The following is a 25,987-nucleotide window of genomic DNA, read 5'->3' as shown; positions in this document are numbered from 1 at the left end:
ATTTTGATAGTATATATTACTTATATTGTAAATGAACAATTTGGACTTTATTCTCTTCCTGTTGGACCAGCTCTTCAATGTTGATATGGATAATGGGCCTGTTACAGTGCAAAAAGTCAAACCAGCTATGACTGACCTGAAGGACTTTACCCTGTGGACTTTCGTCAAAAACCAGGGACTGTTGATACAAGGGGTCAAGGGTCTTTCGTGCAATTCTTGTCTTCTTTTTGGCTATGCAGGCCCCGTTCTCCAAAAGATACACTTTGACGTATGGAGCTGAACAAAGGTAACATTAACAGATAAGAAGTTAATCCTTCAAGTTAAATTGTTTTTATTAGGGAATGCTTCCTTAGACAAATAGAGATGCTTGTTGAAAGTTTCCCATTGATTATTTAAACCATTTAAAATTTTCAGTGTTCCATAAATTCTATCCCTTAAAACCCATATGTTACCACTAACGCCATTTTCCTCTTTTGAAGTAAATGCATGCGAAGTTATCCTAAGATTCTGACTGACTTGGTTTACGGCTGGCAATACAAAACAGGTTTATATCTCAAAGCACATTTTATATCTAAAAGCTCATCCTTTTTGTGATTAGAACTGAATTTTTATCCCGCATTTATAAATGGGCAGAAAAAAAAATAACTGACACAGCTAAGAAGCCATCATAACTAAACTTTGTCTTAGTACAACAAGACTCTTCCTAATATTTCCTGACAGAGTAACTGTGCAAGGAAAACCCAGATCCACTTTTATGATCCGCTTTTCTTGTTGTTCCTTTTCTTTTTTGCGGTACGCGGGCCTCTCACCGCTGTGGCCCCTCCCGCCGCGGAGCACAGGCTCCGGAGATCCGCTTTTCTTTGATCCACAATGAAAGAACATAGAAAAGCTGCCTTGTTAATCAATCAGATAATGAAAAAATAGAGCATGTGAAATTCAAATGCAGCAAATGTTTTGAGTTTTTGCCCATGTAAGACTCTCTTGTCCAAACAGCAACACCGCTCCTTACCAGGTGTGGATTTGGAACCAGGCTTTTGCGTGAGGCTTCGCGCTCTAATCACTTCAACTTCTAATTGGCCTTTTTTATCCTCCATTCCAATTTGTATATCACCTGTGAGTGGAGGAAGCAAAATGTTTCAGCTTCTTTGCAGTCACATGCAGTTAAAAAAATAGAGGTCCATAAGAGACTCCAAATTTCATGATCTTCATAAATAACTAATATTTTGAGCTCCCCTATAACATTTTCTTTCCCTACCTCCAAATCAGGTTTTGAAATGTTTCTCTTCGTTTTTCTGGTGCTAATCTAACTTACGGGAGTCTCATACTGGTTTACAAATTACTTAACTGCAACAACACTGAAGTGTTTAAGTGATTCTTGTACTCTAATAAGATTTCTTATCCTTTATGTCATCTATTATATAATACTTCTTAATAAAAAGTACAATTATCTGTGTTTCCATTATCTAGAGAAAACCTCCATTAATGTTTTGGTAAATATCCTAGCAATTTCACAAGTTCATTCATTCTTTCCTCCTTCTTCCCTTCCTTTCCTCCCTCCCTCCCTCCCTTCCTTCCTTCTTTCCTTATCTCTCTCTCACTATATCTATGTACCAATCTATCCATCTCTATCTCTCTAACTATACGTGTATCTATGTATCTATCTATGCATCTATGTATCTATGTGTCTATGTATGTATCTATCTATCTATCTATCCACCATGACCATATATCCTCAATTTATTGACTGTATGAACCACTGAATGGGCATGTCATTACCTATTTAACCAGATCCCTCTGGATGGAAATACAGGTTATCTACATGGCTGTCATCATGAGCAGCATTAGAATGAACAGCTTTATAAAGAATTTTTGCACCCTTGGACAATTATTTCTTGAGCATAAATTCCCAGATTTTAAATTGTTAGGTCTAATTGAATGGACATTTAAAAATGCCATGTATATTGCCAACATCCTTTAGAAAGGTTGTGCCAGTTTGTACTGTGACCAGAAGAATCTGTCTTTCCCATTTCCCACAGCCCACTAATACTGTTATGAGCAACATGCCTAGTTTTTGCCAATCTGACATTCAAAAAGTTATAAGTAGAATTTCTTTGATTATTAGGGAGGTTGAACATATTTCTAAATATTTTCAATTTTTAGTCCTTCTTTTGTATTGCCTGTTTATGTCCTTTACCTATTTTTATAAGATGCTCAACTTTTTCTGAACGATACGACACTTTATCCCCGAAAACATTAAATATAATTATTTCTAAGTTGTTGTTTTTTTTGTTTTTGTTTTTTTGCGCGGGCCTCTCACTGTTGTGGCCTCTCCCGTTGCGGAGCACAAGCTCCGGACACGCAGGCTCAGCGGCCATGGCTCACGGGCCCAGCCGCTCCGCGGCATGTGGGATCTTCCCGGACCGGGGCACGAACCCGCGTCTGCTGCATTGGCAGGCGGACTCTAAACGACTGCGCCACCAGGGAAGCCCTCTAAGTTGTTTTTAGTTGGTTGAATCATCTCTGCTTTCTCAGTTGTGAACTCCTTTTACTTGCCTGGTCCATTGATCAATGTTGTGGTTCTGAATTGTTTATTAGCTTATCGTTTATTGTTTATAATAATTCTGTTTCAGACCTTAGCTCCTGGACTCTTGGGTTTTTGTTTTTGTTTTAATCACATACACACATAGTTTAAAGAGTCAAACTGTTCTCTAAGACTTGTTATTAGTATAAAATATTCCCGGCCTTTCTCTCAACCTCTTGCCTTCCAAAGGTCACTGTTTTCAAAATTCTCAGTATTTTAACTGATTTATTTTTTACTCTTTGGCATTTGCATCCCTATCTCTAAATACCGTACATATATTTTCCTTTTTTCTTCAGTTTTAGACATCATTATTGACCCCCAATTTTGCTCTCTCTCACTGCTTCCTACCCCCACCATATACTTGACATTTTCTGTCATCTTCTTCTCCCAATATTAATATTTATATTATGATTAGGCAACATTATTTGTAGCCGAGTGAACTGGAGTACCATGATTACTTCTCATTTCTTAGACTCTCTTCTTCTTTCCTACACCCACTAAGTGTCTTTTAAAAAGCCCTTGCTGACATTTTTATGGATGTATCACTGATTCAACCCCTTACTCTCTCCTGGTTGTTTATCTCTTCCATAAAATCAAGTATATCAGGTGTTCTATAGATTCTGTCTTATGAATCTGACATGCTATCGATACAGCTTGGACAGGTTGCTTATAAAGCCCGTTGCAGCTGTTTTATTACATTTTCCTTCACTACCGTCCTGGGTATCCCACCCATTGCTCTCTTGTGCGGAAGCATTTATTTACTGGATGTCATATTCCTCTTTTTTAGTTCACAATTTGTACATTCACTTAGTTCATTTTGTTGAAGTATATCCTCCAATAGCTTTCTGAGCAATGTTGGGTATAAGGAAAATGTTTTGAGACCATTCCTGTCTGAGTATGTATTTATTCTAGTCTCATACTTACTTGATGATTTGACTGGCAATTTTAGTCTTCATTGGAAATCAATTGTTACTCAGAATTTCGAAGGCCATGCTCATCTTCTGGATTCCAGTATTATTATTATTATTTTTTGCGGTACATGGGCCTCTCACTGCTGTGGCCTCTCCCGTTGTGGAGCACAGGCTCCGGACGCACAGGCTTAGCGGCCATGGCTCATGGGCCCAGCCGCTCCACGGCATGTGGGATCTTCCTGGACCGGGGCACGAACCCGTGTCCCCTGCATCGGCAGGTGGGCTCTCAACCACTGAGCCACCAGGGAAGCCCCCAGTATTATTATTGAAGAGTCCAATGAGAAGCAGAGTTTTGATAGTCTGCATAAAATTATTTTTCCTCTTAGGAAACTTGTGGGGTGTTCTATCAACCTCTGGTGCTGTAAAATCTCACGATGATGTCTTTGTGTTGACCTATTCTCATGCGTTTTGCTGACTACTCTATGGGTTCTTTCAAGCTGGAATCTCATGCTCTTCAGGAAATACCTATTTCACATGTTGCATACAATTTTCTCCATTTATCATCTTTTTAAACTTTACATATGGCATATTTTGCTAGTAGACGTTTATCTGGCTTTGGTCTGGAAGTTCTTTTCCACTCCAAGAGTATAGAAACATTAATTTAAGCGATTTTCAGTATTTTCCTGTGTCTTTCTACACCCCGTTTCTCCTTTACAATTGAGTCCAAATTTTTTAAAAAATTAATTAATTTGTTTTCGGCTGCGTTGGGTCTTCGTTGCTGCACGCGGGCTTTCTCTAGTTGCGGCGAGTAGGGGCTACTCCTCGTTGCGGTGCGCGGGCTTCTCATTGCGGTGGCTTCTCTTGTTGCAGAGCACGGGCTGTAGGCACGCGGGCTTCGGTAGCTGTGGCTTGTGGGCTCTAGAGCGCAGGCTCAGTAGTTGTGGCGCACGGGCTTAGCTGCTCTGCGGCATGTGGAATCTTCCCGGACCAGGGCTCGAACCTGTGTCCCCTGCACTGGCAGGCAGATTCTCAACCACCGCGCCACCAGGGAAGCCCCCCAAGCATTATTTTTTTTAAGTTCTGAAGTAGGGAGGTAATTTCATTAATATTTTTTTGCATAGCTAGACACTTATGCCAATCTCCTTGATTGAATAATCCATCGTTTTTTCCGTGCTATAAAATTCTACCCTTCTCCTACATTTGGACTTACTGTAGACTCTCTGTCTTAACAGAATTTTGATAATTCAGAGATTAATGACTAACTTTATTCATTTGCATATCTCAAGTTAGAAAAATGCATTAGAAATTAGAATAGTCATTTGAAACCAGCAACACCTGAGCTAAAATGTTGCTTCTCTCTTGTATTACTATTATGCTACTTTATTATATTATTATTATTTTTTTATTATGCTACTTTAGATGATCTTATCAAGCATGAAACATCAGTTTAACTACAGAAAAAAATTATTCTTACCCATTGCAGGGGTGGCGAGGGTTTGGCGGCCAACAAGCTGGGCGGGTCCCAGTCCATCGAGAAAATCACTGAATTGACTATCCACTCCTAGTCTCACTCCAGGAAATATTAAGCTATTACCAAAAGGACAAAAATCAAGACATTAGATCTTCTAGAATTCTTTTCATTAGTTTCCATTAGATGACGAGTTCTGGTCATGAATCAAACAGTACTTAGGCAATCGGTTTACTTACTGATTCTTTGCATTTCCTCTGAACCAAGCCCATGAAGCCCAGCACTGATTGCGAAAAGGTCTAAACTATCAATTTAAGACCTGATGTTGTTACATAGTATTGAGCAGAGTTCCCTGTGCTATACAGTAGGTCCCTGTTAGTTATCCATTTTAAATATAGCAGTGTGTACATGTCAATCCCAAACTACCAGTTATCCCTCCCCTGCCTCCCTCCCTAAGTTCACCTGAAACTAACACAACATTGTTAATCAACTATACTCCAATAAAAAATAAAAAGTTTAAAAAAGGACCTGATGTTCTATTCAGGAGAGCTCAGTTATAGTTTTTAATGTAGTAATTTTTCTGCACACTTTACAAATACAAATCCCTACGTAAATGTATCACTGACGTAAGATACAAGGTGCAAAATTTTATGTCATGAACTAATACATAAATAATTGCTCATGAGCATTAAGTAACATTAATGCTAAATGTTAAGAAATGGCTAATAATTTCTTGAATAAATATAGCATAGTACAAATTCTTATTTACAAATCAAAATGTTTAATTTCTTCATTTTTGAAAGAATTAAAATTTCATATTACCTGAGATTTTTATTTAATTCAAATGGAAATGAATTGGTTAACGTAGGTCTATTTCTCACAACACCAGGACTGCTTGGAGCCCCAGGCTACAGGCTCTCCCAGAGCAGTGACTGTGCTCTTGTTTACTGACATCTCCTGGGTAACAAGAACCAGGCTTGTTACATAGTTGGACTTCAATAAGTATTTTTTTGAATAAACAGGTTTCTATAAGGATTGATCGTTTCCAGTGTGCTTTCACACATATTATTTCTTCACAATCAAAGGAATTAGGGTATTAATTATTATCCCATCTAGAGACTATAAAATAAATCTCTGAGAGGTTAAGTGGCTTATTCATGGTAAATATTATTAGGTTTGTTACTTTTTAAAAATTTTTATTGGAGTAGAGTTGATTTACAATGTTGTGTTAGTTTCAGGTGTACAGCAAAGTGGATCAGTTATACATACACGCATATCCACTCTTTTTAAGATTCTTTTCCCATGTAGGCCATTACAGAGTATTGAGGAGAGTTCCCTGTGCTCTACAGTAGGTCCTTATTAGTTATCTATTGCATATACAGTAGTGTGTATATGTCAATCCCAATCTAGATTCGTTAATTTTTATATCCAAAAATAGTGTCTCTAGTTTTCTAGTTGTAGATTGCTTCATAATACTTCAGCAAATATTGGTACTTTGTCAGCAAGTTTAACTACATAACATCATGCCTGCTGATTTTTGTTCTTGGCTGTATCTTGCTGGGAGGATGCATATCACTCATTGGAGCAAATAAAGGGATTCACTAGTTTTAGGAATGGGAAAGCCTAGCATGAACATTAACTTGGCAGAATGTACTTCATTTTCTGAACAGAATAGAAAAATGCCAGTAAAATAAATCGTTCATATTAATTGGTAAAAGATATCTGAATGGTAATAAATAATTAGGGAAAACTTGTACATGGTCAATCCCCAAGTAACCCACTGTAGGATATTAATTACTTGTTATCTATCACCTTAGTAAAAGTTCAATTTTACCAGAAAAATTCTCAAGCATAGGAAAATGCAGGTTTTGTGCAAGATCTAGATGAAATGGTAAAAATCATGTCAAGTAACCAAAACAAAAATCTAGTTATATTTTTTCAAAATTAATTAAGTTCAGGATTAAGTAAAATTCTTTAATCAGAAAAATAATGAAGCAGATAGCTCCTGGGCTTTTCTTCCTAAGGTAAAAATGAATTTGTGATGTTTTAAAAACAAGAAGTTTGAAGTTGCTATTATGAGAACGTTAGACTTCACAACAACTTAGAGCCCAAAACAGTTTGGAGAAAAGTAGGAATACGGGCAATCAGTTCCACACCTCTAAGTTTTAATTCAGATTTTGGTAGCTGGGCCAGACGATGAATTTCCCATATGAAAGAATCCATTCAATGTGGCATTTCTACAATAAACATCCGGTCATGGTCAGTTTATTCACGTTCACCCGCCCATTTCTTCATCCCTTTGAAATGTCTGTGTGACCAGGTGCAGAGGTGTGTCCGTGTGTGTGTGTGTGTGTGTGTGTGTGTGTGTGTGTGTGTATTATCCAAAGAGGTCAGGCTGTTTTCAAATGGATGGTTGACCTCCTGGCTGTATTAAAAAGCTGCAGGATCACCCTGGGGGCCTTGCTGACTGCCCTGTGACTACAGGGCCCTTGGCCCCGGGCCACGTGGGTGTGCAGAGGCCACTTACTTTCCCTCGGAGCTGTAACTGTTGATGCTGCCGTCCGTAGACTCCCGGCTCGGCTGCCTCACCATCTTTCTCATCTCGGCTGCCATGCCCGTCTCTGTGCTTCTCTGGATGGTGCTTTTTAACTTCTTGTGGCCTGACTCTGACAGGAGAGAGTAAAAGAAACTCTAAGTTTGTTTTAGACGATTCCCCCTGAATATCGATTGATCCCGCAAGTACGATAGTTAATTATGCATATAATTAAAAATCTACGCAGAAAAGTAGTGTCCAAGAGAATACTCTGATTAATTAAATCTCTTTGCCAAAGGATGCTTTGGCCAAGGGGGTAGCAGCGGAAGGCAGACCAGCTGCCTGTATCCCAATGAGGCAAAATGCACTCCTTGTATTACTGCTGCTGAAGTTGTCAACTTCAGTGAAAAACTGGATTTTGCACGAACTGTTCTGTGGAACCTAACAGGTTTCTCCTAATCAGGGATGCTCCAACTGCATAGGGACAAACCTAAATGAATGGACCATGTCCTTTAAAAGAGAAGAGGCACTTGGAACTCAGCGTGAAAAATACCGCTGTGTTGGTACTGCCAGTCCTCACAAAGAAAAAAAAAGCAGCACTTTATTTAAAGATTTTTGCAACACTGTAACATAGACGATCTCATCTGACATGACACAGAGGTTACCTATGTAGGCAGAACAGGTACTATCTTAATTCCAGGCTTCACAGCTATGCGTGGCCTTTCGACCCAGCTGTAGCCTTCTGACCACAGTTTTGGGCCAAGTCTCTTTTTGCACTGTGAATCATACTGGCTGATTACTTCCTTGATAAACTCTAAGTTCAGAGCAACTTTCTTGAGCCCCTTTGAAATGCACTAGCCAGGATACTATTCATAGCAAGGATATGGAATTCTAAAACATTTATTTGATTAGAGCAATATCGCAAGGTTAGACAAACTGTTAGACTTTTACAACCTGCCATGCTTTTTCTACCTACACATTCTATATGCATTTCTCGTTTTCTTTCCATTTTATTTTCACATAGTATCATTTAATACCCATGAATAATATATGAAAAATGCTCTATGTACATAACCACATCCATAAAATACATACATATGTGTATACATATAACCTTTTCAATCCTCATAAAACCCCTGTGAAGAAGATGCCTAAAAACATTCCTAAATAAACTGTATGAAAACTGAACGTTTTCCTCTCATTTTGGGTCACTGCAACACTTTTGTAAATTGTCTAATAAAGATGTCGTGGGTTATATCCTATGGACTCAATGTGGAATATTCTCTATATAACAGCCATGCTACGTAAATTGGAATGTCACTCCCTTCTCAAGATCTTCTGATGGTTTATCAATCAAAATTAAAAGAAAGTCCAAACTGTTATCATGGCTCCAAAATGCATATGATCGGGTCCCTGGCTGCCTCTCAGAGCTTCCCTCCCCCCATCCCACGTGGTCACTGTCCTTCCCTCAACTCTGCCTTCCTTGCATTTGCTTGGGCACCCCAAGCATGCTGCTTCTGGGCGCTTTGCCCTGAGTCTGTCCTTCTGATTTTCTTATTTATTCAGGGCTCTGCTCCAACATCACCTCCTCAGGGAGGCTTTTTCTTAACCTCATCACTCTTTATCCCCTTGCCACGCTTTATATTTCTTCATGACGCTGCTCCGTCTGCTAGTAAAGCTTCATTTGTTTGTTTGTTGCTGTTTCACCAATTTGAAATTAATTTCTACAAGGAGGGGGACGTGGGGAATATTCCTCACCGTTATCCTTGGTATCTCGAACAGTGGTATGAATCACAGCTCTCATAAGAAAGTGCATTTTCTCATCCCACTAAACACAATTATACAATACAAACAGGTCTATATTCTTTTAAAGATGGTACTGTTTCATTGTATGGTTATGTGGCATCACAATTAAACCATCTCTTTACTGATGAGCATTTGGGATGTTTCCAGTTGTTACAGGAGTTTTTATAGAGTACATTTTTAGAAGTTGAAATGCTAGTGAATGGGTAGGAATCTGTTTGATCTTATTAACTCTTTCTAACTTGCCGTTTAGAAACCTTGTAGCAACCTTCCCATGGACGTACCCATTTTCTCACCTATGGCTCTGGACTCTCCACCTGTCCTCTTTCTGGTCTCTGTGTTGCCCACTGGACTTGTCACTGTAGAATTTGTACACTTCCTCAAGGCAGGGACTTCACCTTTGGCCACTCTGGGTGCTGTTTAGCTTAGTTTGGGTGTTTATTTATGTGTATCCTGTGCCTCCTTCTTAGATGTAGCTCCTGTATGAAGTCACCGTGTAGAGCAATATTCCATCCCTGCGTGCATATTGGCTGCACCCCACCTGAGGGGAAGGGGCAAGCTCCCAGGGCGTATTACCCAAGTGGGCCAACTAGAATCGTGAAAAATGTTTACCCCAGGCAGCCTGAGGCAATAAACGAGGGTAGAACACCAAATTCTATTGAAAATAATGAGGTTGATAGCTAGAAAAATGAGGGCAAATTTTAAATCTATATGGTGGGGGAATACTGAAAACTGGAGAGAAACAGTTAAGAGAATCAGCTGCAAGGGGTTCAGGTTAGAGTATCTGTTCATTCAGTTGTTCATTTATTTACCCATCCATGCATCCATCTATGCATCCATCCATGCATCCATCCATCCAACAAATATTTACTAAGCACCAACCAGGTGTCCCACACTGTTCTAGGTGCTGGGTATATACTGATAAGTAACAGATTTTCTGCCGTCATGGAGCTTACATACGTGTGTGTATACAAGCAAGGCAATGATCAAATCAACAAATATATGTAATAAGCCTGGTAATCTGTGCTACAGATAAAAATAGGCAGGAGAAGGGGGATGGAGAGTGTCGGGGGCAGAGCAGCAATGGTTTTATTAAAAAGGGGGTCAAGGTCTCATCAAGCATCGGTCTGGAGGACGTGAAGGGACTGGATGGTGGCCCCCACGGCTGGGTTGGTCCTGGTGGCTGTACTGGGGAGGTTGTGAGTGACGGCGGTCAGGAGGGGCCGCTGTCTGGTCAGCAGCCCCCAGTCCTCAGGTTTCCTCTGCAGTGTTGCCGGTGCTGGTTCTGAGTCCGGCCAGGAGGCTCTGTGTGCCTGGCCATCCAGATGATGGGGAGAGGCTGTCAGAGCCTGGCCTCTCCTGCATTTCCTAACACCTGTTACACGTGGTTGTCATGACATGCTTGTTCAATGAATGAAAAGAAAAAATTTAAAAGTGAAGAGTTCTTTATCAATTTGTATTTTTAATGGCGATATCAAGTTTTCTCAAAGAAAGGTGTATCTAGAGGGTGTCCCCAAATCCTTACAGCAGTTTTAAACCTTCATAGCTTTCAAAATGTAAGTGCTACACACTTTGCAAAACCATCATTTAAGAGGTTGGTTACTGAACTTTCTTTTATACTTATTTAATTTTGTGGATTTGAATAACAGTTTTTCATTTTAAAGTTTTTGTTTTAGTCCTTCTGAAGATGGCAATCATGGACCGTTATCTCTCGTCTTACTCATGTTAATAAATATGCATCACAAGAGTTCTGATGCACTAGACAATTGTAGAAAGGCCCGGGTAACAGCGGGGTAAACATTCCAGCCATGAATCTGTCTGATTTATATTCAAAGGGCTCTCTTATTATCCGGAATGTAAGGGTTGGAAGGAACATTGTTATATAGATGTGGAAACTGTACATTTGGAGAAGTATAATTCATGCAGCAAGTATCTGTGCAGCACTTGCCCTGGTCCTTGCCTTTTCTGGATGCTGGTGATACAGCAGTGAGCACAACCGACACGAACCTCTGCCTGATGGAGCTTACATTCTAGTGGGAACAAAGGCTTGTTCAGCATCCCCCTCGTTAGCCCAGAAGCTGGATGAGAAACCTGATTTTCTGAACCACAGTCTTGTGATCATTCCATTATGCCACGGTTTAGGAAAACACAGCGTCTGATCTGATTAATTTTACAAACAGAACACTAGTTTAGCTACACAGATATTTTCATGTATACATTTTCATAAGGGCTTACAAGTTCATCTGAAGACATTGTTAGAATCACATATATTCTATACAAGTGTATATAATTATTTGTATTCATCTCTCTATAATTATAGCATAAATATGTTACATATGTCATTTTTAACACCAATATAATGTACTAAACCATTAAATATTAGAAAATACTGTTATGTCTGTTCAAGATACCACCAGTATTTAATAATTACTTGTATCCACTGAAGAATCATTAACCAGATAAAGACATGAAGTTTGCTCTCAAATGATGTCATGAAACCTTTGACCTGAAACTTCTGTCCTAAGTACTATACAAAGAACAAAAGGATTAGAAAACTTGTACATTCACAAACACACAAAAATTAGTAAAATCCAATTATTGGGGGTAAGTATTTTACACGTGCTTTAGAAGAGCAGATTTTCTCTCACAGAATGTTCCAAAATGTGTCCTATGAACTCTCCCTTTTCATATTTAGAGATGCTACATTTAGAAACAACTTATTGACTTATTAATTCATTCTATAAATGCTCATTAAGCACCAAGGGCCTATAATCTAACAGGCATCGTTCTAGGTGTTGGAGCTACACCAGTAATAAGACAGGATATCACATACCATAAATAACTGAAACAGGTCGGGTAACATGATAATTTTCGACAAATATCACATGATATCACTTACATGTGGACTCTGACAAAAAAGATACAAATGAACTCATTTACAAAACAAAAATAGACTCACAGACATAGAAAACAAACTTAGGGTTGCCAAAGGGGGAAGGGGGAGGGATAAATCAGGAGTTTGGGAGTAACATATACACACTACTATATATAAAATAGATAAACACCAAGGACCTACTGTATAGCACAGGGAGCTCTACTCAGTATCTTGTAACAACCTATCATGGAAAAGAATCTGAAAAAGAATAAATAGGTATATAGATAGATAGGTATATGTGTAACTGAATCACTCTGCTGTACACCTGAAACTGACATGATATTGTAAATCAACTATACTTCAATTAAAAAATAAAGATAGCATAAATTAATATAACTTAATAATATAAATTATCGTTTTAAAAATGATAATTTTAGATACTGGTAATCATCATAAAAAAATAAAGAAGAGCCGGTCTCAGTCGAGTGAATTCCTTTTGATCAGCTGGGCGGGGGAGGCCACTTGTAGAAAAGGAGGCCTCCGTGCAAAGGTCTGAAGGAAGGATATTCCAGGCAGAGGAGTAAGAGGCGGACCCTGAGGAGGGCCTGACCTCCCCTGGCGGGTCTGAGACGTGTACGGGGAGAGGCTGGCGGGGAAGAGGCTGGCGGAGCAGCCCCGTGGGCGGCCGCGGGGACTCTGCGCTGACCGTGACGGGAAACCAAGGCGAGGGTCACGGTCTGATCTCCCTTCTCCAAGGGCCCCTCGAGCTGCTGTGTGGGAATGAACTGCAAGAGTAGGAGTGGAAGAAGCAGGGGACGGGGAAGCTTTCCTACCTAAGGAGAGAGAACACGGCGGTCGCGGTCGCGGCTGGGGGAGCCGCAGGGATGCGCGAGGAGGGGCTTTGAGCTTGTTCTGCGGTGGAGCTGACAGCCCGAGCGCGCTCTGGTCCAGGAAAACTGGAACAATCACGAGCGTCTAGGTTTTCGGTTAGGATAACTAGTTGGATGACAGTGCCATTTACTGGAAAGGGAGAGGAACTCGTTGTAGGGGGTCGAAATTCTGAGTTCTCTGGTGGACGTTCGGGGGGGCGGTCCCCGAGATAGCGGCGCGGAGAGTAAAGCAGGAAGAAGATGTACAAGTCCAGGCACGAGAGTCAGCTCAAGGCTGGAGAGGTTGGTTGGCAGCAGACAGACAGACAGGACGCACCGGCCTGGGCATGCAGGTGGGATAAAGACCTGAGGCGCCAGTGTTTAACAGGGAGGCAGCGCAGCGGAGCCCGGGGTACATCCACATTTAAAGGTCTAGAAGAAAATCAAGGCTGCTAAGGGGTCTCCAAGGGAAGACCTTTTAAGGTTCGGAGAAAAAGAGGTAAGTGTCACGGTCCGCAAATCAGAAGAGTGAAGTGTTACAGGAAGTAAAATAATTAAGGCTCGATTACTACTTAGAACTTTAGTACGGAGCAGACACACAGACACGATGACGGTGCCTGCCTCCATGGGTATCGCTGATTTCGAGGGGGCCTGGGGGCCTGAAGGGAAGCATCAATTAGAAGACAGGGCGAGAGATGAGACTGCAGAGCAGCGCCTGGCCTGTTTCCAAAAGGTTTGCAGTCATTGAGAGACAGTATCTGGAGAGTCACATAGGATGAGAGCAGGTTGTCTATTTTTTAAGTCGTGTGGTATCAGAGCTTGTTTCTATGCAGGGGGGAATCGACAAATGCCCAGGATGAAACACAACAGTTCCGGGTCTAATATTATTGGTTGGAGAGGTGGATAAAGATAGATCATGTCCGATAAATCATCTTTCAGTCAGAGCGGTCTTTAATGCCAAACGAATAGTCAATTCCATCCATCAACTGGAAGAATCAGTAAAAGAATATCACCTAATGGATTAAACAATTGGAGTCCAAAAGATAAAAGTAATAATGTCCTGTCAAGTCACACAGAGAACCTACAGAGTAAGTGCCACCTTCTGGTGACCCTGAAAGTAACAAATGAGATCAGAGATAAGATTTACTTTTTTATATGTACAGTGACAAAATTCAGTTATTTTTAACAGAAAAGTTGTTGTGGATAATCTGATATGTTTTGTTCATTCACTCCTTTATTGACTGATTCAAGAAACCGTTTCCTGAGCGCTTCAGGCCAGTGCTGTGCATATAAACGTGGAGAGGAAAGAGGCCCTGATTCCAAGCAGCTCGCGGCCTCGTAGGAGCGACTGGCAAGTACATGTTTAATTGTGATTCAGTGTAAGTGCAACACGGAGGATTTCTTTTATATCTATTTGGCTTTAGGTATTTACCTTACGTAAACCCAATAATACAGAGAGAGGAGGAGAGGGCAAGAAAGAGAACAGTTTAAACAGTGAGGAGTGTCTGCAGCTTGCTCTGCCACTGAATGAGCACATAACCTAGCAGAATCAGGAGGTAAGAAATGCAGACGTTCTCTTCCTTCACTTTATTTCAGTTCCTGGGGAGAATTCCAGAGTTTATGATGAGCTCTAAAATCGGCTGCCTAAACACAAACCAACTACTTCATCTGCTGTGCAAACAAAGCAGCAGCAAAACAATCCAACTGACAGGACTGGACTCCCTGAGACACCGCAGGTTGGAAACCAAGGGATTTTCAAAGGAAATTTTAACTCCACGCCAATGGTGAAGGGGGATTTATATTTCAGGCCAAGAGAGCAGCATATGTAAAGGTCCTTGAGAGGGATGCATTTCCAGGTTGACCCGAGTTCAGTGAGTGGCGGGTGCAGCCCGGGAAGCCCTCACGTGGCCTCCGACCTGATGCTCTCGGGATGCATGGTTAGGTACCATTGGGGCGGCTGTTATATGAGTATTGATGTTATATTAGTACAGATTCTTATTGACCTCGAGGTCTTGGTCCTCCCAGTGCCAGCATTAACCACACACAGCTGTGTGTACTTTGTATTATGTACAACACACCACAGATCTCCAGAGACAATTCTTTACAAGAAAAGACCCAGCAATTCTGTTGGTGTCAGATGCTTTCAGCGTCCTAGTGACCACATAGTCGGAAAGTTTTATTAGGCAGTCGGTTCCAACAGTGCCATGGTAGGGTTTTTGCGTAATTTTTAAACAAACAAACAAAAATGTTCCTTTCGTGCTGGGCCAAGGTTCTTGATTATATTTCATCCCATGCAAGATAAGTACAACTTGTAAAAGTTTCATAGGTCTGAAGAATATTTTTAGAACATCGCATGAGGGTTCTTGGACTTTTATGGTTTCCCTCATTCATTCTCCCGTTTAATGCTACAAGCCATAACGTCTGCTGTTTCTCTTTCCTCTTCCCATTTTCCAAAGAGGTTTATAATGAAAGATACACAGTGCTCAAAAAGCTAAAAATAGGATGGTTCAGAATCTTTTTGTGAGATGGATGGAATAAGTGCCCTTGATGAGATTTTCAGAATTCTTCCAGTCTTTCCCAGTGATGTAGCCAAGCTCCCTTATTCCATTCCCATAACCCGAAAGAGGCAAGGTGTTTCCTTTGCCGCCACGCACCTTAAGTTCTCTGCAGATATGGCTTTAGAAAAGGGGCTGGTCCGTGCTGATCACTGACCTTTGCTTTCCAGCCCATCTGTGGCTAACAGCTGTTCTCTGGTGAGAAGCCCGCATCGTTCTGACCACCCAGAACACCTGCCGTCAGACCTGCTTACTCCACTCACCATACTGAGCTTTCCAGGAAAACGTTCGCTACTGCGACCTCAGCCTTTCCTCTTGCCCAGCTGGTGAAAACGTGAGCAACAACAAGTCCAAGATGGGTTTTTAAATAATCTGCATATTAAATTTAATAAGGCTGCCCCCAAATATTTAGGTAAAGAGGTGGACAGTCACAGAAACACACCACCTGCCCCACATCCTGTTCTGGCCAGAAGCGTCAGGGAGGGGCATTCACGTGCTGGACACCTCACTGCTGCAAACCGCTTGGTGTCACAGCCTCCATCTTCCCAAAGTGTGTCCATGGCCTGGACTGAACTGCGTCCCACTTCCCCCCTGCCCCCAGTTCATAGGTTGAAGTCCTAACCCTCAGTTCCTTACAGGACGACTGTGTTTGGAGATAGGACCTTCAAAGAGGTGATTAAGTTAAAATCAGCCCCCTAAGGAGGCCCTAATCCCACGTGACTGGTGTCCTTACAAGGAGAGATCAGGACGCACAGAGAGGCCACGATGCCCAAAGGCAGCAAGACGGCGGCCACCTGCAAACTGAGGAGAGAGGCCTCAGAGGACACCGCACCTTGATCTTGGACGTCCAGCCCCTAGAACCGTGAGAGTATAAATTTCTGTTATTTGAACCACCCAGTCTGTGGTATTTCATTATGGCAGCCCGAGCAAACCAATACATCTAGGGAGTGGATACTGTATAAGGTCTCTCGCCTGCCCACTGCTGACCTCCTGCTGTGCGGCCCCGTTCCTACCAGGTCGCGGACCGGTACCGGTCCGCGGCCCGGGGCTTGGGGACCCCTGGTCTGAAGTATTACATGGATATGCCTAAATTGTTTATTAAACAACTCAATGTTCAGAAAATAAGGCCTCAAATTTATTTGTGACTGACGAGGGATTAATCTCCAAAATATACCAACAGGTCATGCAGCTCAATATCAAACAAACAACCCAACCAAAAAATGGGCAGAAGATCTAAATAGACATTTCTCCAAAGGAGATATACAGATGGCCAAGAAGCACTGGAAAAGATGCTCAACATCACTCACTAGTTATTAGAGAAATGCAAATCAAAACTACAATGAGGGGCTTCCCTGGTGGCACAGTGGTTGAGGGTCCGCCTGCCGATGCAGGGGACGCGGGTTCGTGCCCCGGTGCGGGAAGATCCCACATGCCGTGGAGCAGCTGGGCCCGTGAGCCATGGCCACTGAGCCTGCGCGTCCAGAGCCTGTGCTCTGCAACGGGAGAGGCCACAACAGTGAGAGGCCCGCGTACCGCAAAAAAAACACAAAAAAACGAAACTACAATGAGGTATCCCCTCACACCAGTCAGAATGGCCATCATCAAAAAGTCTACAAACAATAAACGCTGGAGAGGATGTGGAGAAAAGGGAACCCTCCTACACTGTTGGTGGGAAGGTAAATTGGTACAGCCCCTATGGAGAACACTATGGAGGTTCCTTAAAAACCTGAAAATAGAGCTACCATATGATCCAGCGATCTCACTCCTGGGCATATATTCAGATAAAACTATAATTTAGAAAGATACATGCACCCCTATGTTCATTGCAGAACTATGTACAATAGCCAAGACATGGAAACAATCTAAATGTCCATCGACAGATGAATGGATAAAGCAGATGTGGCACATATATAATGGAATACTACTCAGCCATAAAAGAGAATGAAATAATGCCATTTGCAGCGACACGGATGGACCTAGAGATGATCATATTAAGTGAATAAGTCAGACAGAGAAAGACAAGTACCATATGGTATCACTTAAGCGTGGAATCTAAAAAAACGATACAAATGAACTTATATACAAAACAGAAATAGACCCACAGTCATAGAAAGCAAACTTATGGTTACCAAAGGGGAAAGGGGGGGAGCGATAAATTAGGAGGTTGGGATGGACTTGTACACACTACTATATATAAAATAGATAACCAACAAGGACCTACTGTATAGCACAGGGAACTCTACTCAATATTCTGTAACAACCTAAATGGGAAAAGAATCTGAAACAGAATAGAGATATATGTATATGTATAACTGAATCAATTTGCTGTACACATGAAATAACACAACATAAATCAACTATACTCCAATATAAAACAAAAATTAAAAACAAAGAATGAGCAAATACAGTAAAAGTCCTCCTAGACAAAAAATACCAAAACCAAACCAAACCAAACCAAACCAAAAAAAAACCCAATTTGATGCTTAGAAAATAAAGCCTCAGATTTATTTGCCCAGGAGTAAAATACATCACATTTAGATCAAATCCATTGTTTTAACTCTTCTTTGTTCTAAATTAACACTTTAATTGAAGCTGGATTTCACTTATTGAGTGTAAACCTAGAATAGCTACTTAACTGTCTGCCATCCTGACTGTAAAAATACAACAATACTTCAGGCTGAAACCTACTAAAAAGCAAATGTTTTATTGCGTGTTTCAGGTTTTCCCTTTAAAAAATAAATGTTTAAACTCAAGGTATTACTATTCAGGGAATCTTTCCTCTCTTCCAGTTTCCAAAGGCAGCCTAATACACTCCACGTTGGCTGGATCGGAAATGGTTTGAGGGGCAGCTCTGGAGTCAGACCATCTGGATTCAGGTCCCAGCCCCACCCCGTATTAGTTCTGAGCCTGTAGGCGGCTTACTTAGTCTCTCGGTGTCTCCCTTTCCTCCTCTATGAAATGGGGGGATTGTCTTGGGCAGTAGATGAGACGATCAGGTAAAGCTCTAGGGTCGGTTCCCAGCACTATTGAAGTTACCTACTCTTACCCTGTAAGACCTCAAGGTGTTTTGCATAGATTAGGTCTCCAAGCTGAATGACTCTAATTCCCCGTGCTCAACTCAAAGCACAGTTTTCTGTATCTTTCACATATTTAACTCAAAATGCTCTTTAGAATGAAGCATAAGTAAGTGGCAACATGTCACAGCGACTCTTCATGCCCCAAGTATCCATCCTTACCCTTTTCTCCAGTGATAGAACTTCCCCCATCCTCCCAGCTAAGGCCTGGCCACATTTCCCTTCCCCTCACCCCTCTCCATGGGGATATGATGGTAGGAGCTGCAGCAGCCACTTTGAAAGTCAGTATGGGAGCATGTGTTGAAGCTGGCAGAGCCTGGGCCAGCCCCAGATGGGATGGTGCACCGGCACTATTACGTGAGGGTCTTGATTAAGCCACTCTATTTGTAGGTGTCTTGTTACAGCAGCCTATCCTGTACCATAGTACATAGTATTCTAAATAAAATCAGTGTGGATTTAAACAAAGATAAAATAGTAGTTTTGTGAAGAGTATGCTCAATTCTCTAACTTTAGATCTGAGACTTGAATTGCTGAATCGACCCTTGACAGTCTCCTATTTAGACAAATAAGGCTCCTCTTCTAACAAGAGAGTTAGTAGAGAATTTTCTTCTCTGTGTTGTTTCAGAGAATGTGGGGTTAGAGGGGGAGAATCTAGCAATAAATAACGTTAATATCATCATTGTGTCAGGTACTCTGCAGGATACAATACATAGAGGGGTCCTTTCCTAGTAGCTTAATATTCTGAAACAAATATGCACAAACGAAGTTCCTAATTATTGTGTGGCAATGACCTCACTGCACTAGTTACTATGGGCAGAAAAGAGAGTTTGAGATCACAAAGGACATGAGTAAATTTTTTTCTATATTGTATAAAACAAAGTAGGTTCTCAGCTTCTCACCACGTTCCTTCCAACCAATTGGATGGATTTTCATCAACATCGGGATAGTCTGATTTGAAATATGGGCTACGTGGCACATTTGAGATTCTTTTCAGGAATTTCAGAGACCCAGCGGGGCAACGTAAAGAGACAGGTGGGAATTCTTGAGAGAGTCTGAGCCAGGGGTACAGCTGATCTCGGGGAGACTTGTCCTATGTAACCAGTCACCACTGATGGAGAGGGCCCCATGTTGACTCAAGGTCGGAGCATCAGGCACCCTAAATAGTGGGTGATGGGCCAATTGGGTAGTTTCTTATTTGGGGACTCAGTGTAGCTTGAACCGGCCACAGAGCAGGAATTAACTGTGTTCAGGCTTACGACCTTCCCAATCCACAGCGGAAAATCAGGCAGCACATGTGTCTGTTCATCTCTGTACAGAGGGAGGGACATATAAACTCAGAACAACTTACAAGACAATTACTGAAAGGAAGGAATGAATACTGTCCAGAGAAACGGGACAGAATAAAATGGGTTTAACTAGCTCTTAAAGGCAAAGTTCACGTGAAGAGGAATCTGTGGTTCCCTCCCACCTTCTTAGTTACGCACATTTATCACAGGGGCACGAGCCGTGATTTCCTAACAGATGGGATGGATATAAAGGGTCTGCATATCCAACAAACTTTGACAAAGATCAAATTACAAAATGAGTTAATCAGTACAATTAAGTACAACCTATGATATTCTAGGCACTAAGAAAAGGTCATCTCAGTAGGACCCTTAAATCCTCCATTTGTGCTTTCCAGGGCCCTGCTCAGTCCCTCCTATGGCCCTGCTCCTTCACAGAGGATGAAGGCTTTCCCTCCTCGGGGATCAAGAGGATGTGCCCACCCACCTACCCGCGTGCCCCCTTCTACACTAAGCCTCCAGATCCTTGGGAGCCTAGAATTTCCTACCCAGATGGCCCCGAGCCCACATCCGGGGCCAGCCCATGTATCTTTCTGGGGTCCAGCCTCCTAAGGATGGACAGCACCACCAATGTGGATGCCCCAAAGTCCAGATGGGTGCAGGGCAGGGCCAACGGGTGGGAACAGAAGGGGGTGGGTGGAGGTCCCAGCAGGAGATGAGCCACGGCCAAGCCCAGAACTCTGCACAGTCAGAATTCTAAATTGAAACTTGACCTCCTTGGTCATTACAAAGATCTTTTTGTCAGTAGGAAACTAAAAGACCTTTTATTGAGCACTTTGTTAGCTTGGTTTACAATTTTTAAGTGACTTAGGGTATGTGGGCTTCTGTTTCTTGATCAGGCCCAAGCCTAGAGTCTCTCACAGATAAAACTGTCTCACGCTTCATAATACAAGGAAAACCTTTCTTTGATTCATGTGAAGGATTATTATTAGAAAAAAATCTGCTGGGTATTTTTTTTCTTTTTTAAAGTGAGTGAGTTTTTTTTAAAATTAATTAATTATTTTTGGATGTGTTGGGTCTTCGTTTCTGTGTGAGGGCTTTCTCTAGCTGTGGCAAGTGGGGGCCACTCTTCATCGCGGTGCGCGGGCCTCTCACTATCGCGGCCTCTCTTGCTGTGGAGCACAGGCTCCAGACGCACAGGCTCAGTAGTTGTGGCTCACAGGCCCAGTTGCTCCGCGGCATATGGGGTCTTCCCAGACCAGGGCTCGAACCCACGTCCCCTGCATTGGCAGGCAGATTCTCAACCACTGTGCCACCAGGGAAGCCCCTGCTGGGTATATTTCTATGGAGTTTTGATCAGACTCTGGAACACTTCTGATAAATTTTGATGATAAATCCCCAGGGGAGGTCTGTGGGAGTCACAGCATCCTGTTCTCTTTCAAGGTTTTCCATCCCATCAGTTCAGGAAACTTGGGAGGGGGGAAGTAAGGAGGAGAGGTGCATCACAACAGTTACTACAGATAGTAATCACTGGGTGTGCATCTCTCTGAAGACTCGCCGCTCTGACCCTCTGGTTGGTGATCTCCACAATGTTGGGACACTATAGACCCAGAAGGTACATTCCTCACGGAAACGGGTGGCGTAAGAGCAGGGCAGCAGAGTTTACACTTCGCAGAATAAAACGGGATGTGCTGGCACATACTGTGATGTCTGGTTTATGATCCTCATATACTTGGCTATTACTCTACGGAGTTTTAATAGTATGTGAAAGCGTTATTTGCTAAGATTTGACTAAGCAGAGAATCCAAAGAAAACGGAGGCACTGGGTTCAATCTTTTTGAAGCTATAAATTTGGAAATTGTTGTCTTTTTTTTTAACCCCAAAATTTTCAGGAGAAAGTTAACTCAGAGGCGCTAACAGCCCTCTCTTTTCTTTCGCATTTATAAAATTAAGAGGTAAGAAACACAGGTTGTCAGAGAGACCTCTTTCCTATTGGTAGCTTTTAAAAATAATCCAGTTTTCGTTTTATTAATAAGGACATTCAGAACTTCATTGGTCCATGGGATACTTTCAATTCAGAAGCAAAGATTACAAACATGTTCACTGGCAAACTTCTAGGGGGTCAGCAGACAGAAAACGGTGCAGAAATCTCACACAGGTGGTAACTTAGCTATAAAACTACCCGTACTCACTGCCCTATCCTACCCAGACCTTATCCCACTACCACGGAGACCTGCATACAAACAATGGAGATTGCGTTTGCCATTGCAGAAGAAGCAAAATCAGCTGGAGAAGTAAGAACTGCTGAAGGTGGCTGTAATCTCCCCAAATATTAGCATCTGGAAATGTTTCACTTCAGTTTGTTATATCATAATTGGAGGCTTATTTGGATTTCTGTTTACTAACTATATCTGACTGTACAAATAAGTTCATCAGCTTAATTTCTAACGCCTGTTCTAGAGGATGGGCGTAAAATTTTTTAAAAAAGTAGTTATATCTATTTACTGAGTGATCAGAAAGGTAATTTATGCTTTAAGAGGAGGTAAAATATATCAAGATTACTAGTAGGCATAGAAGGAGTTAAGCTAATTCAAGAGAACAACTTCAGGTTCTGAGTGGAAAGAGGAGAGTGAATTATTCAGTGGGAGAGGGCAGAGGGAGACAGAGAAGAGAGACCACTTTTCCTGGGGCAAAAGAGACCACAAGAGTGAGGGTGGCCATCAGCACGGCGGATTCTGAGCAGCTGGTCTCTGTAAAGCAAAGCGCTCTGACAATTTCATTTCAGGCTGGCACGGAGATCAAACCATGCCTAAGAGGATGAACAAAACAAGCGGCAAAATGGGCAAGTTAAGTAAACAGTGATAATTGGAGGCCTGGCCACACAGGTCTTGGGAGTAATTTGGGGGCTGGCTGTGCCCCAGTGATGGAGAGAGTCCATGAGTGACAGGGGCATCGCTTATGTACAAAAGGGTCAACGTGGGCCGTTTGAGAACCTGCTGGCTGGCAGCTTCTCTACTGACTGTGGTTAAAATGTGTTAAATAAATACCATATGATATCACTTATGTGTGGAATCTAAAATACAACACAAATGAACCTATCTACAAAACAGAAACAGACTCACAGATGTAGAAAACAGACTTGTGGTTGCCAAGGGGGAGGGGGGTGGGGGAGGGATGGATTGGGAGGTTGGGATTAGCAGATGCAAACCATTACATATAGGATGGATAAACAACAAGGTCCTACTGTATAGCACAGGGAACTATATTCAATAGCCTGTGATAAACCATAATGGAAAAGAACATGGAAAAGAATGTATAATATATATGTATAACCGAATCACTTTGCTGTACAGCAGAAATTAACACAACACTGTAAATCAACTATACTTCAATTAAAAAAAGCATAAGTGTTAAATAAAACATAAAGTTGCACATCCAAAGAGCAAGAGAAAACCCTTAGGAAATAAAAAGAAAATGCTTGTTGGATAGAAAACTTGGTAAATCAGAATATTAAAAATTTGGGGTCTTTAATTTTTACCCTTCTACCATCCATCTTTAGAAAATTAGGTGAACAAGAACTTGAAACATACAATAGGACAAAAGCCTAAAACGTGTGCTGATGACGGGAAACTCTGGTGACCAAGGCTCACCAATCTACACTATGGTGTTGCCTATCTCTTAAGGCATATAAGGAGTTAACTGAACTATGTCAAGCAGTATTTAAAGATTCTGTGGGTGGGACTTCCCTGGTGGTCCAGTGGTAAAGAATCCACCTTGCAGTGCAGGGGACGCGGGTTTGATCCCTGGTCAGGGAACTAAGATCCCACGTGCCGCGGAGCAACTAGGCACGCGTGCCGCAACTACCGACTCTGCACACCTCAACTAGAGAGGCTGTGCGTCACAACTACTGAGCTCGTGTGCCTCCACTAGAGAGCCCGCGAGCCGCAAACTGCAGAGCCCATGTGCTCTGGAGCCTGTGTGCCACCATTAGAGAGAAGCCCGCGTGCCGCAAATAAGACCTGATGCAGCCAAGAATAAAGAAAATAAGAATAAAAATAAAAAAATAAAAAAATAAATCTTAAAAAAAAAAAGACTCTGTGGGCAAATAACAAATGCGCCTAAGCGGACATCTAAGCGTTGAGTGAAAATGTTAACCAAATGAGGGATAGGAGTTATACACATATTATTGACACTAATTTGACATCCTTAACAAAGTCAATTCCTATCTGCCTCTCATTTTTCCTGATATTGCTTATTATTCTCAAAGCATTGTCCTTAACTTGGTTGTAAAATAATGACGGTCCTGATAGTTTAACGAGTTAGAGAAGCATTAGGTGGTAACGACAAAAACGTTTGATTTTGGTTTAGCTGCATATGTAGACTGAAAGTGTCTCCCAGCTCCCCAGTTCATATATTGAAACCTACAGTGTGGTGGGACTTGAAGATGGGGCTTTTGGGGGGGGATTAGGTCATGAAGGTGCAGCCCTCATGAATGGGGTCAGTGCCTTTACAACAGAGACCCCAAAATGCCTGATTGCTCCTTCTACCATGTGAGGTTACAGCAAAAAGATGGCCATCTATGAACCAGGAAGCAGACAATGCTGGTGCCCTGACCATGGACTTCCAGCCTCCAGAGCTGTGAGAAGTAAGTTTCTGTTGTTTACAAGCCACCCAGTCTACAGTATTTTTGTTATAGTAGCTCAAATCGACTGAGACATTACACCTCGTCAGGTGGGAGCAGATAGACATGGCCAAGATTGCACAGCTGTAACTCTTTTCCAGAAGGCAAACACCCTGATGTAACTGAAAACAAACCTGACATTTTTTCACTAGAGCAGAAGTAAATTTATAAGAATATTAAATACTTTTCTTAATATATCTTGAGGCTTATGTGATATGAAAGCAGTACAATAATTTCTTTTTGGCAATACTTATTTATTTTCAGTCCACAGAAATGAGGATTAAAAGAATACTAAAAATAAACACTGAGCTGAAATCCTGAAATGGGTACGACAGGTGGATTAAACTGGTCCATTTTAGAACAGAATAGACCTGAATCTTAGCACCAGCACTTTAAAAATAAGTGATCTCATCTAAACTCTTTGTTCAAAGAACCCAAGGTACGGTAAGTAATCCTTAGCTGGGGTCACACAGCTTCTAATGCCACAGTGAAGATTAGAGCCTGGATCTTCTGCTGCAAACTCTCTCTGTCTGGCCTTTACTGTAGATAAAACTTCAATTCCCATTTTGTAAAGAAAGAAAAAGTTTCATCATGAAAGCAGTGAGACAATGAGTGGATTGTTTGTTTCAGAAAGAGCAGACACTGTCACACTCCATTTATTCACCCTTTAACAGGCCAAGTCCAACCTCCAGAGACTTCAGCATCTGTGCTACAATAAATTGTTACCTAACAGGTGGTGCCACCTGGGTGCAGCCGTATATAGTGAACAGGAACCCAATCACTGCAGATTAGACAAGGTCCAGAGAGATGGCTCTCCGTTCTGCAGTTCTGAGAGGATTTTGCTTGCAAATCTAATTCTGAAATACTATAGTAAAAGGCTCTCAATAATGCTTCTTGAAATTACCTCTAAAGTACAAAAGGAGAGAAGTACTGTATGTCCCTGGTACCTGAAATGCTTGGTAAGTTGATTTCAGCTGTATTTCTCCGCAAACAAGCAAATTCACATTTTTTGAAACAGAATAAGAAGTCAAGTTCTAAATCAATCTGAGAAAAACAGCACTTTTATAGATTTGAAAACTTCATCTACTTTTTGCTAAGTTAAAGGCAAAAACAAAAAAAATTGAAAAAGATGAAACTTTGGAAGGCAGTGGTGAAGACAATTATTTCACAAATAAACAAACAATTCTGATGAGAAATGACATCTGATTTTGTAAAAGTTAAATACCGTGGAAACAGAGACCAGCAATTTCAATTGTTGAATGAGATACTTCTCTTCAACCTTTATATTTTCCTCCAAGGGCACTGCAATACAATGTTGAAACGGAAAGCCATTTTTCTGGTTTTCTTGCAACCT

At 41.6% G+C, this 25,987-nt stretch overlaps 1 protein-coding gene across 3 annotated transcripts in view; it reads right to left on the bottom strand.

The window, feature by feature from the left end:
- Positions 1–25,987, bottom strand: part of LOC111183251 (regulating synaptic membrane exocytosis protein 1) — a 189,844-nt gene that overhangs the window by 2,099 nt on the left and 161,758 nt on the right. For all 3 annotated transcript variants that reach the window (XM_022590440.2, XM_022590437.2, XM_022590445.3), the window contains 4 exons: positions 7,488–7,626; positions 4,967–5,079; positions 1,010–1,111; positions 137–276 (listed from right to left, as the gene is read on the bottom strand). In XM_022590440.2, the coding sequence (XP_022446148.1) occupies positions 137–276; positions 1,010–1,111; positions 4,967–5,079; positions 7,488–7,626 (494 nt within the window). The remainder of the gene's footprint in view (positions 1–136; positions 277–1,009; positions 1,112–4,966; positions 5,080–7,487; positions 7,627–25,987) is intronic.

The sequence above is a fragment of the Delphinapterus leucas genome, chromosome 12 (assembly GCF_059928025.1).
Source record: "Delphinapterus leucas isolate spDelLeu-1000000601 "Yukka" chromosome 12, BTC_Dleu_Yukka2, whole genome shotgun sequence".
Classification (NCBI taxonomy): Eukaryota; Metazoa; Chordata; class Mammalia; order Artiodactyla; family Monodontidae; genus Delphinapterus; species Delphinapterus leucas.
This window is presented reverse-complemented; position numbering and strand designations above follow the sequence as displayed.